Raw genomic sequence first — 21770 nt, 5'->3', positions numbered from 1 at the left:
CTAGCCATATATTATTTTTTCCGTTGTATCTCGATTATGTCCCAATTGTACAAACTGAAATATTTGATGTTTAGAGGTCGACATTTACATCATACATATATACCCGTATCTTAACAGGAAGACGTTTGAAGCATGTTCAGCATTTGGAGTGTCATAGTTACAGGAAGCACGGCCTGTCGCCGCTGTCCTATTTAATTGCACCCAACTATTTGCCCGTCACTATGGTGGCCGGGATAAGTCCTTAACGATTACTTCCCAATTAACGTGTAGCTGTAATTCCTAATAAGAGTGAAGCGAGTTTCACATTAGACATGACTTGCACCGTGGTTGTGGAAGGACTCCAGCAGTCAATAGGCTATGTCGGTTCATTTAATTCTAGAAATGTGTGTAAATTGAGGGCTAGGTTACTTACTAAGGCTCTTCAACCTGTCCTCTTACAAAGATCGTTGCTTTTCGCTCGTATGTGTTACTAAGGCCAAAAATCGTCTTACAAGAAAATGAAAGCCGCTGGCGAAAGTGACATACTGTCCCGTTTTCTGTTTTGGGTCCTCTGGCTTAGTCTGTTAGGTGAGGAGAGGACACTTTAAATTAACCGTGTTCTTGAAGAATTGAAACCTTAGGGGGACGGGCTGCGTGTATTACATAATTACGTCCACATTCCACAGAGATATAATTTACTAAAAATATATCTATCCACTTGGTGTAACTACACAAAGATTCGCTTAGCTAAATGAACTGTGGGGGGATCAGTTCCTGAACCCATTATGTGCCACTGTAATCTTTAACACCACTGCCCACGGAGTGGGTATGGGAAGCATTATGACTAAATAGAAAAATAATGATCGCTCGCCAGGAGTATCACACATATGTAATTTTAATAACTGAACTGTTAAAAGTAGTATTTACTCGTTTGATAGGTTGCAAGAGTGGCTGTATAGTTGTGATGGTGTTGGCAACACCTGCTCATAAAGCTTTATGGGTACTTCGTAACTCATTCACACCATTCTTTATCAAGTAAGCTTAATCAAATTGTTTTGTCAGCGAGCATAATAAGTTTGGCATTTTATATATTTATATAGAAGTGTGTGTGTAAATCACGAAAATTAACGTGATGAAAGAAAAATGTGAGTGTCAGACCACGGAGGAAGAATTGAAACAGGAATTTCTTTGTGTACTTTCGTATATTAATACATTTTCAGAAGGAATATTCCTTCTGAAGATGTATTAATATTCGAAGTACTCAAGGAAATGCCTGTTTCAATTCTTCCCCCGTGGTCTGACACTGTCATATAGAATTATGTATACATAATGTGTGTGTATTAAAAGGCCGAAGGCCAGTGTGTGTAAAACAGAACAGGAAGAACGGAGGACGAAGGCCAGAGTGTAAAACAGGAAGGGGATAGGGGTGATGCTGGCCCCCCTATCCTTGGCAGTGTAGCCGGGGATATGGGTAGAGTTACCTTACCTTGGAGTTGTTCCGGGGCTTTGCGTCCCCGCAGCCCGGTCATCGACCAGCCCTCCTCGTTGCTGGACTGGTCAACCAGGCTGTTTGACGCGGCTGCTCGCAGCCTGACGCATGAATCACAGCCTGGTTAATCAGGTATCCTTTGGATGTGCTTATCCGGTTCTCTCTTGAACGCTGTGAGAGGTCGGCCAGTTATGTCCCTTATGTGTAGTGGAAGCGTGTTGAACAGTCTCGGGCCTCTGATGTTGATAGTTCTCTCTTGAACGCTGTGAGAGGTCGGCCAGTTATGTCCCTTATGTGTAGTGGAAGCGTGTTGAACAGTCTCGGGCCTCTGATGTTGATAGTTCTCTCAGAGTACCTGTTGCACCTCTGCTCCTCAACGGGGGTATTCTGCACATCCTGCCATGCCTTCTGGTCTCATGTGGTGTTATTTCTGTGTGCAGGTTTGGGACCAGCCCCTCTACTATTGTCCACGTGTAAATTATGTAACTCTCCCGCCTGCGCTCAAGGGAGTACAGATTTAGGCTCTTTAGTCGTCACAATAGTTTAGATGTTTTACTGAGTGGATTCTAGCAGTAAAGGATCTCTGCACGCTCTCCAGGTCAGGGAAGGGGGGAGGGTGGAGCTCACAAATCGAATTCTGTTGTACTGTGACAAAACTGTCAATATCACCGGCGGGGGTAAGCTCGATGGAATTCATTATTCATATATGACCCTGTAAACATGACGGACGCGGCGTCGCTGGTCCCTCGTCTTCCTTACCCTGCCCTCTCATCCCCCACCCCGTCCTCGCCTGCCCTCTCATCCCCCGTCCTCGCCTGCCCTCTCATCCACCTCCCCCGTCCTCGCCTGCCCTCTCATCCACCTCCCCCGTCCTCGCCTGCCCTCTCATCCACCTCCCCCGTCCTCGCCTGCCCTCTCATCCACCTCCCCCGTCCTCGCCTGCCCTCTCATCCACCTCCCCCGTCCTCGCCTGCCCTCTCATCCACCTCCCCCGTCCTCGCCTGCCCTCTCATCCACCTCCCCCGTCCTCGCCTGCCCTCTCATCCACCTCCCCCGTCCTCGCCTGCCCTCCCCCCTCGCCTGCCCTCCCCCCCTCCTCGCCTGCCCTCCCCCCCCTCCCCCGCCCTCCCCCCCTCCCCCGTCCTCGCCTGCCCTCCCCCCTCCCCCGTCCTCGCCTGCCCTCCCCCCCTCCCCCGTCCTCGCCTGCCCTCCCCCCCTCCCCCGTCCTCGCCTGCCCTCCCCCCCCTCCCCCGTCCTCGCCTGCCCTCCCCCCCTCCCCCGTCCTCGCCTGCCCTCCCCCCCCTCCCCCGTCCTCGCCTGCCCTCCCCCCCTCCCCCGTCCTCGCCTGCCTTCCCCCCCTCCCCCGTCCTCGCCTGCCCTCCCCCCCCTCCCCCGTCCTCGCCTGCCCTCCCCCCTTCCCCCCCCTCGCCTGCTCTCCCCCCCCCCCCCTCCCCCGTCCTCGCCTGCTCTCCCCCCCCTCCCCCGTCCTCGCCTGCCCTCCCCCCCCTACCCCCGTCCACCCCTGCCCTCCCCCCGTCCTCGCCTGCCCCCCCCCCCCCTCCAGACGTCACCAGATTACCTGCCTGGCGCGAGACTTGTCAGGTGAAAGTGGTCAATAGGGTTTAAAGTGAAAGTGACTTAAAACAAACTTTAATAGTGGCGTTTGCAGTTCAGAAAGAACTTAAAAATAGAGGACACGTTTGTGTAAAGTATATCTAATAGTGAGATAACTTGTGGATGAAATACAGCGTGTCTTTAGGGGAAAATTGTGTAAAATACAGAATAGATGGCGTTCACAGGCGGTCGGTTCAGCAGATAGCCCTTAAACACTGAAGGCGTAGGCTAATTTAAAAAGTTAAGATTAGGTAGTAAATTTTTGCAACGCTGACTTCAGGCCTATTCTTATTTCATGAAAATGTTAGGAGGGAATGGGACTATCAGGGGGGGAAGAGCCAAGCCATTACGACTATATAGCACTTGGAAGAAAGGAGGATTTGGGATGGACGGGGGGGGGGGGGGGATGAATGGTGCCCAACACCTTTGAAAGTCTTGATGGGAACAAATGGGGAGACGGATTTTTGAACTCGTTGTTATACATGTTCCATGATTTTTTTTTTTTAAGTAATTTATCGAAGTTATAGATTGAGAGACGTTAACACTTTAAAAACACACACACACACACACACACACACACACACACACACACACACACACACACACACACACACACACACACACACACACACACACACACACACACCACACACACACACACACACACACCACACACACACCACACACACACCACACACACACACCACACACACACCACACACACACACACCACACACACACACACACACACACACACACACACACACACACACACACACACACACACACACACACACACACACACACCATGTGTGGCATTAGTATCCCATGTGGTCTAGTAGCTAGGATACCTGGCTTTCACCCAGGAGCCCCGGGTTCGATTCCCGACATGGGAAATGATTTAAAACTAATAATACATGATTATTCAAGAGTGCTGGGAAGACGGGACACCACGAGCGTAGCTCTCATCCTGTAACTACACTTAGGTAATTACACTTAGGTAATTACACCCACACCCACCCCCCTCCCCGTACCCCTACCTACCTACCTACCTATCTACCTACCTACCTGGGGGCCCTGACAGCTGGGTGGACAGTTCTCGGGATTCGTAATTCTAAGGTCCGGGGATCGATCCTCGGCGATGGCGGAAACAAATGGGCTGAGTTTAATTGACCTAGCAATAAATATGTACCTGGGAGTTAGACAGCTGCTACGGGCTGCTTCCTGGGGGTGGGGGGATTGATTGACAGTTGAGAGGCGGGCCCAAAGAGCCAGAGCTCAACCCCCGCAAGCACAACTTCTTTAACCCGACTGATGCAATGCAACGAATGTGCAAACAATGAATTGTTTTGTTCAAAGGGAGACTTGAAGGAGACTTGTGAAGATGCTACCCTTCCCTCCCTCCCCTCTGCCTCCCCTCTGCCACCCCTCTGCCACCCTCTTTGTGTACCCAAGCCCCCACCATTAGGGCATTGTTGCCGTAACTACGCTCCTAGATTTTAATTCAGGCTAGTCAAAGTAAAAATGGTGTTGAGGTGTTTCCGTTATTAATTTGGCTTGCTTTTGTTGATTGTATATAAGTAGTGCTGCACGTTTTCCCTCATTGTAACGCAAGCAACAGGGAACCCAGCAGCTTGCCAGAGGACCCGTCAACTACAGCGTCCACACAGCACTGCTCCTGTGCCGGGTAAGTCCACTACGGGCTCACCATAGCCCGTGCTACTTGGAACTTGTTCCGAGTAGCTGAATCTATAACAACAACAACTACTACAGCGTCCTCAGAGTGGTGGGGTTGAGTGGGGAGCTCAACTGACCATCCTCAGCAAGCAGCTGTGTCACACTCTGCTCATCTTCATCAGCAAGCCGCCAACACAACAAAATTAATTATACAGAAAAAAGTAATATCCTAATCATATAATTAGCAAGCTACCGATGAGAATATCAGAGAAATTAAATTATTTCCATTATACGCTTAAGACTGACAAACCGTGGTGGTAAACACTTTATTATTATTGTCACATTTGAAAGACAAATCAATGATGGCTGTTAAAGTATTACTGCCACAAACTGTGTCTAATATCTAATAAAAAAAAAAGAGCAAAATGAAGCCTATGATGGTAAGTCTTGGTGCTACCAGAGGCACGATGATCAGAAAAATTTAAACCTCCTCATATGCAAGAATTTTGACTCGTCAATTACATATGCACCGAGAGAAAAATATTCTGTCGGTTTATATACGGAGTTTACTTTAGTACTGAATTATGTTCATGACTAAAGTAAGCTTGATGGTTGGTCGGTAATCTCTGTGGTATAAGCTCAATGGTGGTGGAGTGATATTCTGTGACTCTAAAAGTGCTCTGCAGTCCTTAAATAACTCATCACAATGTATGTCTGAAGTAGCTTGTAATATTAAATGGGATGTAATTTTTGTCAATGATAATAACTATCGTATAAAATTTGTGTGGATTCCATCCCATGTTGGAGTTGGAAAACATGACTTTGGACTATCTAATGCAATTATTAGAAACATACAAATTAAAGAAATTCAGATTTAGAAGAACTAAGAAAGGCCCAGAGGCCTGAAAGGTGCAAAATTAAAAGCTAATGACAAGTTTTGTAATAGGTATTTGTATGGTCAGCACAGTAACCGGACCAGGCAATGTGATGTAGTCATTGTGGTAATTCCCCTTGGCTATAGACACATCTGGCAGGTTAGTGAGGCTGAGCCACTACCAGAATATTCAGATTGTAAACTCTGTGATAAACCTCTAATGCATTCACTAGAACACTATATTGTTGAATGTGAAACCGTAAAAGACTTTAGACCTCCTGGCCTATTGTACCACCAACTATTTCTATTTGTAACTATTTCATTGACTCAAGGGTTCTGGACAACATCCAAACAATTTATCCAAAATTTGCTTGTCCATTTTAAAGAATGAACAACAATTTTATTTATATCAATTTTAAGCTGCATCACTTAAGAACCCATCCCTTGTGTGGCAGGGCACAATAGAAAGTTGTTTTTACATATTCATACATTAAAACATTAATTGTAACCATGATATATATGTGCTAGTTTAGACCTATGGTCTTGTGTGTGACCCTCTGTCCTGCGTGACAGTGAATATCAGCATTATCCTCACTTTAATAAGACTTAATTGAAATCCTCAGATTAGACAAAATGGTAATTCATTTTGTCAATAAAGATGTTAATAATGTGGTATGACACTCTCCAGAGGTTGACGTGCCTCAAGCCCAACACCAACCCAAGAATTGTACAACTAAACAAGATCTTAAGTATTAAAATCATGAGACACGAAACCAGCACAGCTTCGAGACGAACTATCTGATGCTGTCAGCAAGCCAACAAGCGTTGCCAACCCACCACAACACGCAGCCTGTATACTAATCTCGGGCGGGACAGAAATGGTTGGGCACATTTCCTATCGCCTAATGCACCTGTTCACCTAGCAGTGAACAGGTACTCGGGAGTTTAGTCAAGCATGTTGTGGGGTTGCAACCTGGGCGGGGTCAGTAATTCGGCCCTTGAGTGGGGGGGGAAGGAGAGGGGGATCTCACTAGAAGCCAAACGTGTATGAAACTAGCTAGAAAAAACCCAGAAGCGATAAGCGATAAGAGTAGGCAGAGAGCTAGGATTTTCCTGAGAGGCTGTAACGACATGTCAGAGCAAGGAAGGCCTAAGATCGGCGCCAAGGATCTTGTGAAGTAACTCTTCCCTCCACATTTCTCATTGATGCTGTATAGTTCCAAGGAGCATTTCAGGATTTGTACAAATTTATTTGTCTACTGACTGATGATTTTTTGTTGTTGCATGACCTGACATGACTAAATGATAGCTAGTGATAGTAATGTATTTGGTCTGTAATTTAAAAGATCTAGCCAAGTGGAAGCAAGTCTCGTTAATTTTGCTCTTGCATTTCTTTTGTGACTCAAGAAGTGCCTGTGAATAACTTAAGAATTTGAGTTTAAAGGGCCAAAGCAGCCTAGCGAGCTCATTGCCGGCTTGCCATTTAAATTTGAATTTTGAGAAGAGGCTATTAAACCTAACTTGTATTCAGTTTTTCTTTTAATTTTATTACATTTTATGAAAGTAAAATGTTCGCGTCTCCTAGATCCCAGGCCAATGGAACATTTTATGAACTGTGTGTTTGAGTCCCTCTTTTCTCTGGTATTAATATTGCCCTTGCGGAGGCCGAGTTACAAATAATTACTGAACATTGAGACACACTTAAGGGAGAGGCTAGGCTTTAGCACATGTCACCAGTTGCTGCGAAACAGTGGGATCCTTCTAGAGTACTGAGTGGGTTGACTCCTAACACGAGGCCGTTGTTCAGAACATTTGAGAGATCCTGCAGTGCCACTGTCAGCGTAGTGCCATGGTTGAGGTGACTGAGTAGGTCTATAAGAAGTGTGGGGGTACTCTAGCCTAGCCTAGTATCCGCAGACGGCACCGCTCCTCTGCCAGGTAAGTCCACTACGGGCTCACCATAGCCCGTGCTACTTGGAACTTTTGGGTCCGAGTAACTGAATTAAAAACAACTAGCTTCCCATTGATATATAAAATATATATATATATATATATATATATATATATATATATATATATATATATATATATATATATATATTTTATTATTATTATTAAAATGTTAGGCTTATATTAAGGTCTTCCCCAAGGTCGAACTACTGGTCCTTTCCAGGATGCAACCCCCACAACAGGCTCCAATGTACCTTTTTTACTGCTAGGTGAACATTACAGCATTGGGTGATAGGAAACGTGTCCAACCATTTCTGTCCCGGCCGGGACTCGAACCCGGGATTCGCGATTTGCGAGTCGAGAACGAACGCAGCTGTCCCATAGAGACCCTATTTTGTTTCCTCTATTAAATATACACTATGAAGATCGTATTTACATAGACCCTATTAAACGATAAACAGCATAGTGCAACAGGTAAAATAAGGAGAGCTTGTAGACGGAGACGACTGGCAACATAAATACAGATACCAGCTGTATAGAAAAGTTCCAGCTGTATAGCAAATGACAGCCTCCAGTCAGATTCACTAAGCAGTTGCGCAAGTACTTACGAACGTGTTCATCTTTCCTCAATCTTTGACGGCTTTGGTTACATTTATTAAACAGTTTAGAAGCATGAAAACTTCCCAATCAACTGTTGTTATTGTTATAAACAGCCTCCTGGTGCTTCGGAGCTCATTGACGATTTAATAATTGTAAACAAAGCCGCTAAAGACTAAGAAAAGATGTACAGGTTCGTAAGTGTTTGCGTAAGTACTTTCGTGAATCTGGCCCCTCGTCAGCTGGAGCAGGTATTTCGTGTTACTGGTACAGCCTCTGCATTAACACGCAAGGTGCAGGGCTGAAGACACGCTCCAGAGGTGTGCCAACTTCAATAAAAGCATTATTGCTGCAATTTACTAAAGGGGCACATTTGGATTCTTGCAACTCTGAGTTCTCCCAGCTTATATTGTTAAAGATTTCGGTACACTTTGTTCCAACAAATTGAGGGTAGAAATAGCCTCTCTCTCGCTATCCCTTAGAGATAGGGGTAGAAAAACCCTATCCCTTTGAGATGTATTTTATTGTCTCGGTAAACGTACTTTAACCTTAAGCAAACTGTTGTCTTAATTAGGTTTTAAATTGGCATTAGTTTTGAAAAGTGCAATATAGGTTTCCAGTCATCTGTCGTGCCCATACTTGGTTTCTTAAGAGTGAAAGATCAAGAATTCTATCCTTTATAGTTGGCTTTACAGTTTGCGGGTGGAATTCAAATTTAAAGGCGTGTTCACTCTTGAGTGTTCCTTTAGAGTGCCTTGTGAGCCCACTAAGGTATTATATGTTGTGGGATATTGAAATAACATAAAGCTGTGTATTTTTAGTCATTTCCATTATTTTTAATGTAGATATAAGTTTGGCGGCGAGGCTACGGCGATCACAAAAGATTGCACACTTTCAATTACATACAGATTCTCAGAGCTTTGTGTGTGTTTTCTATAACAATATACAATTGTCTAATTCAAGTGAAAACTGAATAGCAATTTCACTTTTCTTGCCATATTTATTTTATTCCAGGAAGTGGGTGTGTGTGTTTACTATTTGTCTGCAGAATCAAGATATTAGCTCTTGGACCCCACCTTTCTCCCAATCTCTAATCTCCTTACATCTAATACATAAATTTCTAACATACATACGCGCGCGCACACATCCCCGGGAAGCAGCCCGTAGCAGCTGTCTAACTCCCGGGTGCATATTTACTGCTAGGTGAACAGGTGCATTAGGGTAAAAGAAACTACCTATTTGTTTCCGCCTTGGCCAGAAATCGAACCCGGGCCCTTAGGACTATGACCCCCCCCCCCCAAGCACTGTCCACTCAGTCGCGAAGCCCCCCACAAAGACGCGAAGCGTATAATATATAGTGTGGCGATCCAGAGGGGAAATGCTTGCTGCGTCCTCGGTTCCTGTCCAGAAGCGGAGGAGCTTCAAGAGATCCATAACCTTTAGGCATTTGTCTTGTATGTTTTGTAACCTTTAAATACACAATAAAGGAAAAAAAAAAAAGGGAAGGGGGTGGTAGGAGAAAAGCACACAGAAACTGTATTGGAGGGGACCCACATTCCCTCCAATGCGTTATGTGTGGTTTCCTCCGAGGCTATGGGTCCCCCTTCTTCCAGCCAGAGGTGGTACTCTGTTTAAAAAAAAAAAAAAAAAAAAAAAAAAAAAATAATTTATATATATATTTTTATTTTATCGTTGCAATCTTTATAAATAAGAGCTGCTGCGTATAGGCTAATATATTATGATTTGTTATTTATGTACTGACAGTTTCACCGTCCTGTTCATTTACGAATCTTCGTCACAGGTTCCTTTGCACAACTCAGTGTCCAGTATTCAGTTCGATGAAATATTTTATTCTATACAGTCTCTGCATTTCTGAGAACGTATCGGTGCCAGAGATCCCACAATTAAATGCTGGGCAAGGAGAGTGCTGACAATTGCTGATTCCCGAGGCCCCTGTTCCCACACACCCATAATTGGTGCCCTTTGGTGGCCAAAAAGAAAGCCTGGACTTGAGGTATAAATTGAGTTCTATTAAGGTGAATTTACAACGTAACTGGAAATAAAGGTTTTCAAATCGATAAGTTTATATATATGGAAACTAATGGTAAATTGTACGTGTTCATAAATAAGCTTTTTTCCCACACAGTTGAAACCTATCAGTAACTTGGCAGCAAACACGTCGGGCTATCAGTAACTTGGCAGCAAACACGTCGGGCTATCAGTAACTTGGCAGCAAACACGTCGGGCTATCAGTAACTTGGCAGCAAACACGTCGGGCTATCAGTAACTTGGCAGCAAACACGTCGGGCTATCAGTAACTTGGCAGCAAACACGTCGGGCTATCAGTAACTTGGCAGCAAACACGTCGGGCTATCAGTAACTTGGCAGCAAACACGTCGGGCTATCAGTAACTTGGCAGCAAACACGTCGGGCTATCAGTAACTTGGCAGCAAACACGTCGGGCTATCAGTAACTTGGCAGCGAACACGTCGGGCTATCAGTAACTTGGCAGCAAACACGTCGGGCTATCAGTAACTTGGCAGCAAACACGTCGGGCTATCAGTAACTTGGCAGCAAACACGTCGGGCTATCAGTAACTTGGCAGCAAACACGTCGGGCTATCAGTAACTTGGCAGCAAACACGTCGGGCTATCAGTAACTTGGCAGCAAACACGTCGGGCTATCAATAACTTGGCAGCAAACACATCTGAGAGTTTAGAGATTGGACAAAGTCCTACAATAATGGGAATGTCGGAGAACTAGAGCCTTAGCCTGGGCTAATATAGGTTTTCTGCCGTTTCATTAACTTGATGTGTTTCAAGGTTCTTATTATACTAACAACCCATAAATAAACGATTTTTTTTCAGTTGAAGTACCAGTTTAAATATAACTTTTAAATCGTAATAACTATACGTAAAACTGCGTGCAAATGGTAGTGCCATCTCCAAAATTGTGATAAACAGTACTCCTGTGACAGCCTATATATTTATCATTCCGTCCTCCTCAGTTGCCACAACGGCCAGAAAATAGTGTACTAAACCAGCATATCTTAACAGAGCGACGTTAGCATAGAAAACGTGAATGTTTATAAGCCGCTATGATTTGTAGTCAATTATATTTTGTCCGTTGGGGATTTTGAAGATTAAATAGGAAATATTCGAGACGACAGGTTGAAATGAATATTCGGTTCTCCCGAGCGTTCACGTAACTAAACTATTGTCCTGTATCGAGTTAATCTTATACTCGCTACATACACAATTAGCTGATGAACCCACGAACAGAAAACGGGACCTCACGTCAATTTAGAGAGCCTCTGCCTTGTTTAGTTCATGAGTCTGTAGCCTTAGGGAAATTATACGCTAAAATGCTCAGGAGAACAGGTTGATTCTAAAAACATCAGAACATAAGAATACATGAAACTGCAGAAGGCCTATTGTGGCCCTCACAAGGCAGTTCCTATTTACATTCACCCAAACTCATTCATGTATTAACATTCTTGAAACAGTCCAGTGATCCTACACCTCTTACCAGGTAATGTGCTTCATAAATCAACATTGGTTCTAAACCAGGTCTTTCCTAACCTGACCTTTTCTAACCGGTTATTTGAGCGCTGTAACATGGCACCATGTTAGGAGGGCCTGACAGCTGAGTGGACAGCGCTCGGGATTCGTAGCCTTAAGGTTCCGGGTCAGATCCCCAGTGGAGGCTGAAAGAAATGGGCAGAGTTTCTTCTCACTATTAACAGCTTAAATGATCACGCATGACAACCATTAAGGCATGATTACCAGCAATGATGTAATATGCACTTTTTCACGTAATTAAGCTTATACTGAATCGCCATTTTTCCTTGCTTTACAGGAAGGTTCCCCGCCGCGTCGCCACCAGTCTGGTATCAGCACCTGTTCGTCCTCGAGTAGTGGTAGTAGTGGTGGTGTATTAAGTGAAAACAATGGACTGCTGGGATTAAGAAACATCGGCAACACAGTGAGTATTTAGAAACCAAATCATGTACTAAATTGCTCCCCACAGCACCGCTCCTGTGCCAGGTAAGTCCACTACGTGCTCATCATAGCCCGTGCTACTTGGATCTTGTTCCAAGTAGCTGAATCTATAACAAACACACAACTAAATTGTCAGTACTGTGATGTATGATGAGAAAGTCAGTTTGCGTAGCGCAGTGGTAAGGCATTCGCCCCCCCCCCCACTCTTCCCAAGCAATTTGGCCTGGGTTCCTAACCTGGCCGATGAGGATTGACTGGGTGCCAATCCTTAACTGTAACCTTTGTACACCCAGCAGTAAATGGGTACCTGGTTGTTAACCGCTGCACTGTGCACCGGTCAACAACCAGAACATTGAAACGTGTGGGAAGCGCGCACACGTTGGAGTTGGTATCAACAGTGACATTGTAAACGATTTACATCGTAGGTTAAAAGAAAGACTTTAACCACTGAAAACACTTACTGGTAAAAATATTGGTATCAATATTAAATATGCTCGATTATTATATAATATATGTTAGATCTCTAGTTGATTATCACGCTTTGCACCTAATTCACTACTTTCAAGTTTGTTGAACAAACTTGAAAGTTGTACAGAATGAAGCCATGAGGATAATTCTTGGTGCCCCAAGAAGCACAAGAATCATCAACATGAGGGAAGAACTGAAGCTTCCATCCATACTAGAGAGAATCATGCAAGTCAACATGACTTTTTGCCTTAGTCGTGAGACCCTACATCTCCTGCATTGCTCAGAGACAAATTATACAGTGCTGTTAACACTCTATTGACTGGTGCCAACATACCAACTCCTTTTATTATAAATAGCAGAGTAAAAATGCCTGCAATCTAATCAAACTCAACATTCCTTTTAAGTGCAATCTACCTGTCTCCGATATTCCTCTTTATCTGTACCCCACCATTCAAGTATCATTCATACACACCTGTCACCAAGAAAGGTAATGAGAATCTTGATCTTCTCAAAGCTGTCACACTCAACAATTGCCGCCTTCGTCGAAAATTTAGATCTCATGAGCACTGTGTCTACACCGACGGCTCAGTCCAATCTACTGGACTGACTGCATCAGCATGTAGGTTTTATAGAAATAATATTTGCACACTCAGTGTCAGGTTAAACAATTGGCTGACTTCACACAAACAGAACTAGCGGCACTAAAACTAGCTACTAGTACATTAAAAAATATAGGAGGAATAATATTTTGGGATTCAAAGCCTGCTCTTCAAGCAATTGAAAACTTCTCCTGGAAGATCGACTGCAAGAACCTCATACTAGCAATTATAAATTACCTAATCGCATGCACAGAGTAAAGGGTTTTAAATTTCTCTTTATGAATACCATCACACACAAATATAACCCATCATAATGACAGACAATGGAACCAAATTAGCATGTAACAAAGATGAAATTGAATTTAAACTCAAGTGTCCCCATCTCTGCTGTCAAGACTGTTCCAAACACTCAGGTCTGATAGAGAAATTACCAACTCCCAATGACCTGAAATTACTAGTATAAAAAAGCTATCATTTGTTTAGATCTGAAACCTATGTTTATGGGCAGTATAAAACATCTATCAGACTGTACTCGACTAATTGTACTGACCTAATTGTGCTTGCTGGGGTTGAGCTCTGGCTCTTTGGTCCCACCTTTCAACCGTCAATCAACTGTGTGACACAGTGGTTGCCAGGACCAGGTTGGGTTACCATTACCTGTGGCAAGTGGCTACAGGTGATGGATCTCCCAATCCTGAGCACTCCAGGTGCAAACTCTGTGAGCAAGGACTGGGGCATGATCTCGCACATTACATCACCTAATGCCCAGTTATTAGACCATTCAGACCCGTTCTGTCTAAAAGGCAGTCTAAAAGCTGTGTGGATAGAGAGAACACAGTCTGACAGGAAGAGTTGCTTGCTTCCACCATAAGTCATTGAGAGGAGGTTGAGAGATCTTATAACATGGAACTCGATAGGCTGTCATACCCACTTAGCTCGTGGCCCTTATTGAAAGGAAAGCACTTCAAAATGTAGGTTAGTCTGAAGAGGGCTAGACATCCATTAAGAAGGTAAATGCATCATGAGCTTCAATGTTGGTATTTAATAATTTGAGGTCCAGAAATGGCTTGCAGGCATCAGTTATTTTTGGTGTGTACTGTAAAACAGTAATTGCCCTGTTTTAATATTGAAATGTGTGTAATTTAGGCTATTAATTTTATTTGCCTCTTGCACCAGATAAAGAAATGTTGCACCTGTGGATAGTATTTCTGAAATTGTAGCTATGGTTAAAGTAATTGTATAAAGTGATGTGGATAAAGTATTTCTATAATTGTAGTTGTGTGGTTAGCAAATTATTTGGCTTTTCCTTGGTGGTTGAGAAATTAATGATCTTTGGAAGCTACTCTTGATTTGCTATATGTATATGTAAATTTATTGAGATTGAATAAGTAGCTTAATACAAAGCCATTCACATAAGTGACAACCATTGGAGGTAATATTGCATTACAAAATATTGCACAGTATATTGATCCACTGCAAGTGATATTGCACAACCATTTAAAGGAGCAAGACGATGCTACAGGGTATTAGTTTACAGCTTTAGACGAGAGTAATGAACTATATTATGGGTTGTTGCATTGATAATGACAATTGTCATACCACAACAATGATCGAACATTGCACAAAGGAGATAATATCTCACTGTTAGAATTACTTGTACAGAAATAATTTTTCACGTTTGACGAGTGCATAATTTCAGTACAGCGTTTCAGTTCATAATATACATAATAGTACATAATTTCAGTTCATTTGATGCATCACGTTAGTGTGATCTCTGTAAGTACAAAATACAACATTGTTTGACTCCAAATGTGAAAAGTGCCAATGTTCTATTGAAATGTATTTCTTGATAAAGAGTTCAACTGAATAATAATGATATTGATATTTCAGTGCTTTATGAACAGTGTGACGCAGTGTCTCAGCAATACGAGATGCCTTTTAGAATATCTGGTTCGAGATGGCTATTCCTCGGACATAAATACCACTATATCCACTATGAAAGGCGACCTTATACGCGGTATGTATAGAATTTATTGTGTGCAATATTGTTTATGTAATTTGTATTTTTCCAATTATTTGTATATAAACTTATAATATTGGAAATACTGTATAGGGTATGTTATTGGAAATCATATCTAGTATGTTTGCAATCATTGGACTAAATTATGAAAATGGATTTTATTTTTGTTTATTTTATGCAGCGTATGTGTTAAATGTATCCACCATTTTGATACATAAGTGAAGACGAGGTATCCCATCGGGAAACACTGGGAGAATGGTGTAGTGTGTTGGGTTCAAATTTATGGAACATGATGCCCAACTAACACTGTACATGAGTGTGCTCGCCTAATAGTGTTTGTAGTTAGTAAGACTTGTCTCCTTGGCCTGCTTCTTTGCTTTCAGGTATAAATGCAGCATTACCCACAATTTCTATGGCTTAGTATTTCTCATTGTGGCTAGGTATGGGGGCTTAATCTCTGGCGGTTTATTTGCTCCCCCCACCCTGTCAACCTCGTGATGCGGGTGTGGCTCCATGTACCATGTTCGAGGCTCGGTTTCCCGAGGGGTCTAACAGCCGAGTGGACAACGCTCGGGATTTGTAGTCCTGAGGTTGCGGGTTCAATCCCCGGTGGAGGCAGAAACAAATGGGCAGAGATTTTCACCCTGATGCCCCTATTTATCTACCAGTAAATAGTTACCTGGAAGTTAGCCAGTGGCTGCGGGCTGCTTCCTGGGGATGTGTAAGAAAAAGGCGGCCTGGTCGAGAACCGGGCCTCCTTTTTGTTACACATCCCCCAGGTATAAAAAAGCCGCTGAGACATTGAGCCCCAAAATCATCTCGAGATAACCCTCCCTGCAGTACGTCTCTGTGGTCTCACTTCTTGCTGTATTTTGATCAGCATCCTGCCCGCATAAATAATGGCCAAATGCTCTTTAATAAAGCCACCAAACCCCACTTGTGAAAAAATAACATATGTGACTCCAGATTACAATCAAATTTGTCTTGAACAGTGCTTTCCTTTCTTCCTTTGTTCAAACCACACATCTATAAATGCTTAAACATGTACTGCAAATACCTGTAATAATAATTGCCAATAGGACCAAAATGTAACCTATCCTAGGCCTAACTATGAAATAATTTTAAGTGTTAATTTTTAGTAAATACTGCGCTGTTACTGGTTACACAGCATGTTAAAATTGTCAAATGTATCATTGGTGTCTGCTGCAGCTTGAACAAGCTTTTTCTTCCCTTCTTTCTTTTTCATTCATTTCCCTTGTCAGATGTTTTTAAAATCACAATTGTTCAGTGTAGCTGGAGTTAGCCTGCTCCAGTGGGTCTGCTGTTGCATTTTATTTATTTATTAATTATTATTTATTTTATTATTTATTATTATTATTATTATTATTATTGTTGTATGCAGTTATTTGTTGACATCTATTGTCTCGCATCCATTAGGGTTTGTTTCACCCCTTTTTTCTCTTGTACATGATCTTAGTCAGAGATGTTCCTTATGCTAGCAGCCGCTGGTGACTACCGACAGCAATTCGACTGGTTGGCTTTTTACCGCACCATCTACACTTTGGGTGTGGGGACGTTTCTCTCATTTATCTCCTTTGGGTGCCACTTCCTACGGGCTGCACGTGTTTTCTTGGCGGCATTTTCACACCATTAGTGTTCGCGCTCAACCTATTGTCCACAAGTGATAATACAGTAACTGTTGGTTGAACATACAGAACAACTGTTGCACCAAAAAAGTTGTTTTATACTATTAATTGTGTAGAAGGCACAAGGAAAGGCAAATACCAAACCTAAATGTTCCTAGGCCTATCATAGCACATATGTGTACTAAATTAAGTCTAGGGTGGGAGATATTATGCCTTCAGTAAGCTTATTTTGATCTAGGACAGGTTAGGCTTTGTTACAAATCCACTTCTTTTGCCATTTCGTATGTTGCATTCAAATACGTAGTACAGAATGTGAACTTTTGGGTATAATGGTCAATTTTTGGATGCACAAGCAGTAGTTGCTACAAGTACAGTACTATAATTTTTATTAGGACGAGTTGGTGTGCTTCACTAGCGCCGGCAGGTTCCAAGGTTTGCTAGTAGCCTCGGTGTGTGTTGAGATGCTTCTGTACTTGAAGTTATGAACCTGGACATCAGGTTGTTACCCTGGTGCTTTCTGGACTGTGGGCCAGGCTGATCCCAGTCTGTGGGTGTATAAATAGACAGTATGTATATGCAGCTATTGTATATGTACACTGTGTACATAACTTTTTTTTTCAAGTTTTGCTTTCTTTGCAGCCTTCGCCAACTTACTGTCAGACATGTGGAATGAGGGGGGAGATAACAGTAGAGCCCTCAACACGGGACCATTTAAATCGCAAATCCAGAGGTTTGCACCAGTATTCTCAGGTTACCAGCAGCACGATGCTCAGGAGTTCCTTCGCAAGTTGCTGGAAGGTTTGCATGAAGATGTTAATCGTGTCACTGCCAAGCCAAAGCCTATAACAGAAGATATTGATGAAGACTTGGAGTAAGTCACATACAGTATTTATAAGAAACAGTGCAGAGAATATCACAATGTAGTTGAAATGAATAACCCAATCCACTCTTAAATAAGTCATCATTTGTGTACAAGGGATAAGGATCCTGAATGGACTGATATGTTGTCACTAATTTAATATCATGTGGGGGTTATTCAAGTTAAACACTGAAGTATGTTATTTTATGTAAATGATTCATGTTTATAAATTAAAAAATTCTTCCCTTAAAACACAAGACGAGATGTTTGGACACGTTTCCAAACACGTGTTTGGACACGTTTCCTGATGCTTCTGTTAATCTAGCAATGGATATGTGCTTGGTAGTTGAGAAACTTGTAAGTTACATCCTGTGGAGGTCAGTCTTATTGTGATAAGCCTAGCAGGCCTCTTCATTCCATTCACCTGGGCTGTAGGAATTTTGAACCGTGGACCCTACGTGTGTGCGGGGATCATATCCCCAACAACGGGAAACCATACAATAGGCCATATAAATTGTGTAAAGCATAATGTACTTTAGTTATGGTAATTAGTTCTGCTAGGGAGAGGAAGCAGCTGTATGTATGTGTGTATGTACTTTTGGCTTATATCAAGAACCCCACAAGGTCGAACTACTGACCGGCCCCAGGATGCAACCCCACAACAGTTGCCCAACTCCTGGGTACCTATTGACTGCAATATCAACAAGAAGCATTAGGTGATAGGAAATATTCCCAATAATTTATCCCATCCAGAATGCCAATTTTAAGTATATACATGACAAAGCCAACAGTTCTAAGAGATCCTTGTAGTAAATATTGTGGTTGTTGACTTGCATATACACACTAGGGTGAACTGGCACAATGAGGCATTACAGTAGTGGAAATGTTGGTACTGTATAGTCATATCTTGCCAAGGTCATAATGAATGGAGTATAGTAATATTTTGTTTACCAAGTGACTTTATAAGTAATTGTTAGGTTTAGGCAGAATGAAAACATGTCTATGCCCGTTTAGAACATGCACCAAGAATCAAGACATCATATCTAAGCCACTCAGAACATCCAACATTCGGATGTTCTAACACAAAGCCCCACTCACTGGTATAAACTCTTGTGTATCAATATACAGTAAAATGCAAGGTATAGTAATTGGAAAAAGTAACTACGTAATAATATAAGCCCAACCCAAGTAATAAATAATACTACAAATCCCTGTCAATCCTAACAGTAATTTATATTAATTATTTGTGGGACCCACTAGTTCTAAATAAGTAAAATAGGGTGTTTTATTTAGAAATATTAGTTTGGTCATGGAAAAATTGTCATAGCACAAATTTTAAGAACCATTTACCTGTCATAATTATGTTTTTTTTTTTAGTTTTCAAGTGTTGGCATTATTATGATCAGAGATATTGTTACTTAAGAGCTTTGAGAAGACCTTGCAGGTTGCCATATCAGGGCAAAGATTAATTTAACACTTGTGCAACCAGCTGCAAACAATGTACATTTTTCCTTAATCATGGTGGTTTTGTTTACATTAATAATTGTAAACAAAACTGCCAATACTTGTCAAGTCCTGGCTCTGGTTATTGTATATCTTGCCTGTCTTTGATGACAGGCAATGATAGGCAGTGACATGTAATGAATTGCCTAATGACAGATTACCGTCATTAGACACTTCACTAATGACAGATACTGCAGTTATATAGATTGTCTAACACTGGATTCATACCAAATAGTATATACAAATGGTGTTAAGTAAAGTTTAATACAAATGGTGTTAAAGTTTATACAATAAATTTAAAACTAAGTTCAGTTAAAATAACACTCTGGCCAAAGTGATGTATGTACAGTAATGTAGTTTTCTATACTGTAATATACAATTACTGACTGGGTTTGAGCCTAGGTCAAGGATGATTGAATGTGCACCAATCCTTAACAACTGTTCACCCCTGTTCACCCAACAGTAATTGGGTACCTGGTTGCTAACCAAATTGGCAGGTCAAGTTCCAGGGAAAACTAGTTGGGCAAGGCTTACCATGAGCTATGGGAAGGAAAAGCTCTCAGCCTGCTAACAGGAGTCGGCAGTCGTCTGCTCCTGTACCCACCTGTGTGTAAAACTAGTAGGGTAAGGCTTACCATGAGCTATGGGAAGGGAAAACTCACGGCCAGCTAACGGGAGTCGGCCTGTTCCTGCACTCATCTGTGTAAAAAAAATATTTTTATACTATACAGTACAGTACAAGTACTTACATTTTCTCCTTTTTTGTTTCCTTTCAGTGACAACCAGAAAGCGATGGAATCTTGGAAACGGTATCTTCGATATGACGACAGCAAGATTGTAGATATGTTTGTTGGTCAGTTGAAGTCATGTCTACAATGTTCTGTATGTGGTCACTGTTCTGTAACTTTTGATCCGTTTTGGGATCTCAGTCTACCAATTCCCAGCAAATCTGGTCAAGTTCGACTAGCGCAGTGCCTTGACCTCTTCACCAAGGAAGAAGTACTAGATGGAGATGAAAGACCTGTGAGTATTATACACGTCTGAGTTTATAATACAGTACAGTATCTTTGTATTAAATGATATTTATTATTGGATATTTAAATAATTGATAGTGGTTTTTAGTATTACTGCAATAGTTGTGTTGATTATGTATAATTTGGGTATAAAATGTTCATAAAATATTTTCATATTAAGATTCAAGATCTTTTCATATTAATCTTTATATTAAGATCTAAAATATCATTTTAGCATAAATTTATTTTATATTTACTTAAAACTGCTTTTGTGTTGCAGACATGTTCCAAGTGCAAAGAGAGAAGAAAAATGACAAAAACCTTCAGCATACAGAAGTTTCCAAAAGTTTTTGTTCTCCGTATCCTTTTGTGAATCTGAGCTGACTAGTGGTGTGGGTTATTGATATTTAATTCCTCTATACTGTATTTGGCATTTCCTGTAGGAATACAGTAGCTTAGTCTGCATTTTACTCAGTTTCTATGCTCTACAGTAATGTATTTTAAGTGTTTCATTGTGCAGTATTGACTTTAAACTTAAAATCACATGTACAATCATAATGGTGAACTTGCTATATGTTGGACGCCTCTGGTCACACAGTAGGAGTGTCAACAACAGTTCAGCAGAACTGCATTTGTGCATCTTTTTCATCTTCTTCCCTCCCTGACAACAATAGTTTGCAGCACGGCATTAAGAGTGCATTTTCCTGGTGCGTTCTCTCCATCGCCCCAGGGCAGACTTCGTTCAGCATCAGAGCTGTGCAGTTGCTCACTCACTCACTCCGGGCTAGTACGTGGCCAATGTAGAAGTACAGTATATATATATTTTATAAAATAAACGAAGGAAAAGCCACGCAGTTTGGTACTCTGACTCCTTCCTGCTGCCAAATAACCCCCAACTAAACCCAGACGATGACAATTTATTTTTCAACCTCCTCGTTAACATATGGAAGTTTGGAAAAAATAAATAATTCCTGTTGATGCCTGTGTATGTAGGTATACTTTATCCTTATATTTGAGGTCTTCCCTAGGTCATACTACTGATCTTCCCCAGGATGCAACCCCATAACAGTTGACTAACTCCCGGGTACCTATTGACTGGTAGGTGAAGAGAGGCATTAGGTGAAAGGAAATGTGCTCAACTATTTGTCCTGCCCGGGGATCAAACCCAGTTTCTTGTTGAACAGTATCTTTAGTGCCTATTCCCATAGACATGATGCTTGAAATATTTTTTTATGAAATATAATCACAAGAAAATCAATTTTAGAATTGGTTTATATAAGGTCTTTGTTAAATTTGAGAGATTGGATAAAGATATTAGAAGCAAAATTTTACCTTCAAAATAATGCTTTCTTACACTAGGCCAGTGTACAGTAGGTCACACACTGATGACGTGTGTGTGAAATCCAGGTCCATATCTTGAGATGCATGGGGTCTGGAAGAGATGAAACTGATTATACTTCCTGTAAATAAACTAAGAAAAT

The 21770-nt window shown here is 41.9% G+C and overlaps 1 protein-coding gene and 1 non-coding gene across 4 annotated transcripts in view; both read left to right on the top strand.

Annotated features, from left to right (window-relative positions):
* Nucleotides 1-21770, top strand: part of LOC123771902 (ubiquitin carboxyl-terminal hydrolase 2) — a 179114-nt gene that overhangs the window by 139969 nt on the left and 17375 nt on the right. For all 3 annotated transcript variants that reach the window (XM_045764684.2, XM_045764683.2, XM_069337750.1), the window contains 5 exons: nucleotides 12039-12164; nucleotides 15139-15265; nucleotides 17554-17785; nucleotides 20053-20299; nucleotides 20570-20648. In XM_045764684.2, coding sequence (XP_045620640.1) covers nucleotides 12039-12164; nucleotides 15139-15265; nucleotides 17554-17785; nucleotides 20053-20299; nucleotides 20570-20648 — 811 coding nt within the window. The remainder of the gene's footprint in view (nucleotides 1-12038; nucleotides 12165-15138; nucleotides 15266-17553; nucleotides 17786-20052; nucleotides 20300-20569; nucleotides 20649-21770) is intronic.
* Nucleotides 3907-3978, top strand: TRNAE-UUC (transfer RNA glutamic acid (anticodon UUC)). The gene has a single exon. It is a non-coding gene; the product is annotated as a tRNA-Glu (tRNA).

The sequence above is a fragment of the Procambarus clarkii genome, chromosome 38 (assembly GCF_040958095.1).
Source record: "Procambarus clarkii isolate CNS0578487 chromosome 38, FALCON_Pclarkii_2.0, whole genome shotgun sequence".
NCBI classification, from domain to species: Eukaryota; Metazoa; Arthropoda; class Malacostraca; order Decapoda; family Cambaridae; genus Procambarus; species Procambarus clarkii.
This window is presented reverse-complemented; position numbering and strand designations above follow the sequence as displayed.